We start from the raw sequence: 6,383 nt of genomic DNA on the forward strand, positions 1-6,383 counted from the left end.
AACTTCCTGTCTTACTTTGCTAAGTCATTGGTGGAAACAGCTTTATTCATCAGCTAATGAAAGCAACACATATACAGACGGACTTCTCACATCATACACATAATTTAAAATAAACATTATTTTATTTTGTTGTTTGGTATAGATGGATGTTTTGTTTGCATGTATGCCTGGACATCATGTGCATGTCATGGCCTCAGAGGCCAGAAAGTGGATGCCTGTCAGGGGGGTGCTGGGAATTGAATTTGGGTCCTTTAGAAGAGCAGATGGTGCTTCCTTTTTTTTTCTTTCTTTTCCTTTTTTGGTTTTTTTTTTTTTGTTTTTTTTTGTTTTTTTTTTTTTGTTTTTAGAGGCAGGGTTTCTCTGTGGTTTTGGAGCCTGTCCTGGAACTCGCTCTGTAGACCAGGCTGGTCTCGAACTCACAGAGATCCGCCTGCCTCTGCCTCCTGAGTGCTGGGATTAAAGGCGTGTGCCACCACCGCCCGGCTTCCTTTTTTGTTTTTTGAGACAGGGTTTCTCTGTGTAGCCCTGGCTGTCCTGGAACTCACTCTGTAGACCAGGTTGTCCTCAAACTCAGAAATCTGCCTGCCTCTGCCTCCTGAGAGTTGGGGTTAAAGGCACACTGCCATTAAATTTGTGCCACCACCTCAAAGGGGAAAAAAAACTTAAAAAAAGGAAAAAAGATGAAAAGCCGGGATTGGCTCCCAAAAGTTGTTTCTTTGTCCTACTCACAACCCCACACAGCGATAGATAAATAATTTTTAGAAAAAGAGATGACCTCTCTGCTTGGTATGGTAGTATAAACCTGCAGTTCCAGCACTCAGGAAGCAGTGGTGTACCCCTTTATTCCTAGCACTGGGAAGGTAAAGGCAGGTGGATCTCTGAGTCAAGGTCATTCTGGTCTACATATGGAGCCCAGGACATCCAAGGCCTCACAGAGAAACTCTGTCTGGAAAAACAAAACAAACAGATATACCATCTGACCTTGCTACTTTAAGCCGTGCTGACAGATCACCCGGTGCAGGGGGGTCAGGATGCTCCGGAAAGCTTGGCTTGGCTTTGTTCTGGGTTTCTTGTCACCGGGATGTGTGTTAGTTTTCTGTCAATGTATTTTGAGACAGAGTCTCACTGGACTTGAACTAGTTGTTCTCCCTCAGCTTCCCAATGCAGGCCTTACCGGCCTGAACTAGTCTTCATCTATGTTTGGATGACCGTGCTAGGTAGGCATTGGGGAATTTGAATCTAGGCTGCATTCCTCGTCCATATGGAAGTTTAGATGAAGCTATGATAAATATCAATAACAAATGATATCTGTCAGACAATATACACGAAGCATCAAGCCGTGGTTTATACTGAAGTTGCAAACTCAATTTTTATACAATCCAGATGTATGTGTGTATGTATGAGAATGGTAAGGCTATAACTCAAGCATGCTTCAGTGAAGGGCCAGCTGTTACCCTTAACTCCAGCCTGTTTGTACCAAGAAGGAATGGAATGCAGGCCAAGTATTGGCATGGCTTATAAGATTTCTAAAGCAAGCAGGAGAAAAAGAAGAGTGGGTGGACGCTCTCAGCAGAGATTCAGATTTGTGTGTATGTGTGGGCGCAGATGTGGGCTTGTGGAAGCTAGAAGCTGATTTCTGATGCTTCCCCGACCCCCACCTCCACCCCTCACCCCACCCCCCCACCGCCCTTGTTCCCTCCCACCATCTCTCAGTCTTGGAACTCACCAAGATAACTAGGCTGACTGGCCAGCAAGCCCCAGGGCCTCAGCCTCCCCATTACTGGGATTACAAATCCACATCATAAGAAAAAAACAAAAACAAAAGCAAAATCCAATCTCTTATCATGCCCCGTTTGTCACATGACTTTTAAGACTCGTGCTGAGATCCTCATGATCCTGTGTTCAGAGATTACCCACAAAGCTATCTCCTCAACCCGGAAATATCACATTTTTATTTTTATTTATTTTTTTCAAGCAAACGAATACTTTTATTAACATGTAAGATTTTTCAAACATGGTAGGGGTTTTGATCTCAAATGCTTCTCAGGTCTGCTACTCAATACATTTATAGCTTGACTACATATGAACCTTGAAGACGCCTCTTCCTCTAAGTTTAGGGTCCACTGCAGACAGTTCTAAGATTTCCTTCTCAGCCCACAACAGGCACTGCAAATGTCTTTCATTTTATGCCCAGATCTCCTCGAATATATGGGGATAAAATATCAACTTGTACAGACTGTCAAGACTTTGTGTCCCATTCTGGGTTCCATTTCATTTAGAAATGAGTCAGGCTGTCCAAACAAACTCATCAAGCAGGTTACAATAGATAGTGGAGCACATAAAATTTAAATTTTGCAAAAAATACATCTCTCCTCCTTTGGTCTCACACAGAAATTAAAGCCCCCCTGATAGAAACAATACTATCCTCCGACCCTTCTCCCAGGACATCAGTCCTAGCCATATCCGGCCCATCCGCAGTCCCAGTCTGGTCCCTTCTTCTGCCATTGCTGCATGGACTGGTCTTCTAGAACGCAGCTCCTTCAGAACTTCCAGAGCCAGTGAGCTCCAACCCGAGTCACAAGTGTCACAGGGACCCAAAGTTCCAGGGAGCTATCAGGTCACCCAAGAAGGAGCAAAGCACCTCAAAATGCATAAACAACAACCAAAGACCAGGAACGAACGTCATCCAACTGCCACAAGGGCTTACAATCTAGGCCCCAATTCCCGTATGTGAGCGCATTTTTCAAATCAAAGCTATTTCCGAACCCAAACAAACAAAAAAAGAACCGCTGAATAATCAAAACTCATATCGAGGTCGTCAACCGCAGACCGTAGCAGAAACGTAGTGTCAGTGAGAACAGAGTCAAGACGGGGGGGGGGGGGGGGGGGAGGGAAAACAAGAGGCTCTCTGGTTTCAGCTTCTCCAGGGTGTCATGTCAGCCAATCGCCATCACTCGACCAGAATCCAGTGGCTGGAGACCGCGGCCCGCTCACGACGACTCGCTCTTCTCTATCCGCCGCACCAGCTGCACCAGCATCTCGGCCATCTTCGCCATCTCCTGCGCCTTCTCCTCGGCCTTCTCCGCCCTGGGGCCGCGGGGGTCGGCGCCGCCCGCCTGGAGGTGGTTGAGCGCGCTCTCCTCCGAGGCCTCCACCTGCGTCTTGATCTGGATCAGCATATTGTCCATCTCCCACAGCTTGCCCAGGTTGCGCACGGGCGCGCGCCCGCGCTCGCGCGTCAGCGACGCGATGTCCTCGCGCATCTCGTGGATGATGGGCAGCAGAAACTGCTCGAAGTCCTCCTCCGGCTCCAGCACCTCCACCTCCTCGGGCTCCGCCAGCTCCACCGCATCCAGAGGCCGCATCTCCGCCGCTGTGCTCGTCTGCGGGACACTCAGTGACTGAGCTCCGGCTGAATCCTCAAAACTTCGGCCCTTGTTCAACTTTCGGCCGAGGAGAGGCCACGGGGACGAGCGACCGCCAAGCTGACGAGCTGCGAACAAAATAAATATCACATTTTTAGTGGGAAAAAAAAAACCAAGCTTCCAAATTTGGAAGCTCCATCAAAAAACGCACTTTATGAACTGATTTGCAATCTCTGCCTTCTTATTTGTATAAAGGAATTAAAGAAAAAGCTTAAACAGTAAAGAAAACTATCAATAATAGTAAGTTGATGCAATTGTTTTTGAACATAAAGGGCCATATTACAGTCCCAGCAATTAGCAGAACTCAGGCAGCTTTGGCCAGGTGGCCCTGGCTTTAAAGTTAGAGATATAAGCAAAGGGTTGCAGAATCTCCCTCAGGGACTGGGGAAAGCTGAAAGGGCCAAGCATCTCCGGTGGAGGCCCAGAGATGTGATTGTGTGAAGCTGTGTAGGGCAAGCCTGGATTGTGCTGGAGACCCCAAGATGTTGGAGATGCCAGAGTCCTGGGATGCCTGTCAAGCAAAGTTGCAGACCACGTGTGGAACCAGCTCAATAGAAAGAGGTGTGCTTTAGTAAACAAAGCTGAATGGATTGGAGATCTGAAGTGAACTTTGACATCAGACGTGGAGATGCAGAGTTTGGAGTTTACTTTGCTGGTTTTTGGTCTTGTTTTGATCCATTATTTCCTCCCTATGCTTTCTTTCCCCAGTTTTGGGATGATAATGTATATTCTGTGCCATCATATGTTGGAAGTATGTGAACTGTTGTCATTTTCATTTTTATCTTATAGGGATTACGGTTAAGAGATTGCCTGCTGTGAAATAATCCTTCTGTATGCTGTGAATATGTATTACTCTCATTGGTTAATAAAAAACTGTTTGGCCTATAGCAAGGCAGAATAAAGCTAGGCAGGAAAGCCAAACTGAAAATGCTGGGGAGAAGAAGGGCAGAGTCAGGGAGATGCCAGCCAAACGCTGGGAGAACAAGACATGCGAGAGGACAGGTAAAGCCACAAGCCATGTGGCCAAACATAGATTAATAAAGACGGATTAATTTAAACGTAAGAGCTAGTTAGTAAAAAACCTGAGCTATTGGTCAGGCATTTGTGTGGTGATTTGGAAGTGGCTCCCAGGATGGGAAAACTCCGCATACGTATGGCACTCTAGTGAGGTGGGCATAATGTCTACATAAAGCATAAAAAAAGCTTTAAAAGGGGGGGGGGTTTCTAGATACACAGAAATGTAGCTAATAACAGCTTCCTAGTTCGTGTCTCTCATGTGGGCCAGGTACAGAGATGCATCCCCTGAGTGTGAGGTGTGGCCTTGAGCTAAGGAGCTTGGTAGGCTGGCTCTCAGATGCCTCCCCGCCCCCCCCCACTTCCCCCACCCCCACTACAGTGCAGAGCAGAGCAAGGTGGGAATTCCAAGCAGAGATAGAGGAGTAAAGAGGGCACAGTCAGGGAGATACCATGTAGCCAAGGAGACAGATGCTCTGGAACCTTACCAATAAACCATGAGCCTTGAGGTAAAATACAAAATCATAGGGAATGGTTAATTTAAGATATCAGAGTTAGTTAATAAGAATCCTGAGCTAGTAGGCCAAGCAGTGTTGTAATTAATGTAGTTTCTGTGTAATTATTTGGGTCTGGGTGGCTAGGAATCATACAAGCAGATTGGCCTCAAACTCAGAGATCCGAATGCCTCTGCCTCCTGAGTGCTGGGTTTAAAGGCGTGCGCCACCATGCCCAGCAACATGAATATTCTTAATGACAGCATGGAGCTTCATTTTATGGCTGCAATTGCTTTTAATTTAAATTTTTTTTGCGTTAGTATTTATGGTTCTTTTGCCTGCATGTATGTCTGGTACCCTGGGAGTTCAGAAGAGGTTATTGGATTCTCTCGAACTGGAGTTACAGATGGCTGTGAGCCACCATGAACCCAGTGTATCTTCTAGAAGAGCACCCAGTGCTCTTAACTGCTGAGCCATCTCTCCAGCCTGGCTGTATATGTAATATTTAGTCCCAGTAGTATTTATAGACACATAGGTACACCATGTGTGAGTACAGTCATAAAATAAACAGCTCAATGTAGAACTGCTAGGTCAAAGTATAGAGAGATTTTAAAACCTGGCCTTCGCAGGGTGGTGGAAGTGCATGCCTGTAATCCTAGCATTCAGGAGGCAGAGGCAAGTGGATCTCTGTGAGTTCGAGGCCAGCCTGGTCTACATTTTCTTTTTTTTTTTTTTTTTTTTTTGGGTTTTCGAGACAGGGTTTCTTTGTGGTTTTGGAGCTTGTCCTGGAACTAGCTCTTGTAGACCAGGCTGGTCTCGAACTCACAGAGATCCGCCTGCCTCTGCCTCCCGAGTACTGGGATTAAAGGCGTGTGCCACCACCGCCTGGCCAGCCTGGTCTACAGAGCGAGTTCCAGGACAGGCTCCAAAGCTACAGAGAAACCCTGTCTTGAATTCCTTCCTGAAAAATAAAAAAAGAAAAGAAAAAAAAACAAAAAGAAAAAATAAACTAGTTTTCCTATAATAGAAATAACCCATGTATAGTAAAATGAAATTAGAACACAAACAAAATGGTATACGATAAAATATAAGTATCTTCTTACCTCAGACATCTACCCTGGTCTCCTTAGTTAAACAGTGTTAGTATAAATCTACTAAGAACATTGTCTTATACTGACTCTATTTTATGTTTGATTAGACACTTCTCAGCCTTCTACATCCTCAACCAACAATCATGTCTGCCTTGGCAACACATTTGGGATTTCTGCTGGGCAGTGGTGGCACATGCCTTTAATCCCAGCACTGGGGAGGCAGTGGCAGGGGGATCTCTGTGAGTTCAAGGCCAATGATGACAGCAAAGTGGAGAGTAAGCAACGGTGTCTAAGGTTTGCACTTAGCAGCAGCAATGGGAATTATGAAAGAAATGTAGACTCAAGTCAGGCATGGTGGC

General features: G+C 45.9%; 1 protein-coding gene across 1 annotated transcript; it reads right to left on the bottom strand.

Annotated features, from left to right (window-relative positions):
* Positions 1-1,941: 1,941 nt before the first annotated feature.
* LOC142858565 (MORF4 family-associated protein 1-like) lies at positions 1,942-3,440 on the bottom strand. Its single transcript, XM_075987998.1, has one exon. The coding sequence runs from the start codon at positions 3,363-3,365 to the stop codon at positions 2,991-2,993; it is 375 nt and encodes a 124-aa protein (XP_075844113.1). The 5' UTR covers positions 3,366-3,440; the 3' UTR covers positions 1,942-2,990.
* Between the last annotated feature and the right edge of the window lie 2,943 nt (positions 3,441-6,383).

The sequence above is a fragment of the Microtus pennsylvanicus genome, chromosome 10 (genome assembly GCF_037038515.1).
Source record: "Microtus pennsylvanicus isolate mMicPen1 chromosome 10, mMicPen1.hap1, whole genome shotgun sequence".
NCBI classification, from domain to species: Eukaryota; Metazoa; Chordata; class Mammalia; order Rodentia; family Cricetidae; genus Microtus; species Microtus pennsylvanicus.

Coding starts and splice junctions, on each gene's coding strand:
- LOC142858565 (XM_075987998.1), bottom strand. CDS start 3,365: ATGCGGCCTCTGGATGCGGTGGAGCTGGCGGAGCCCGAGGAGGTGGAG.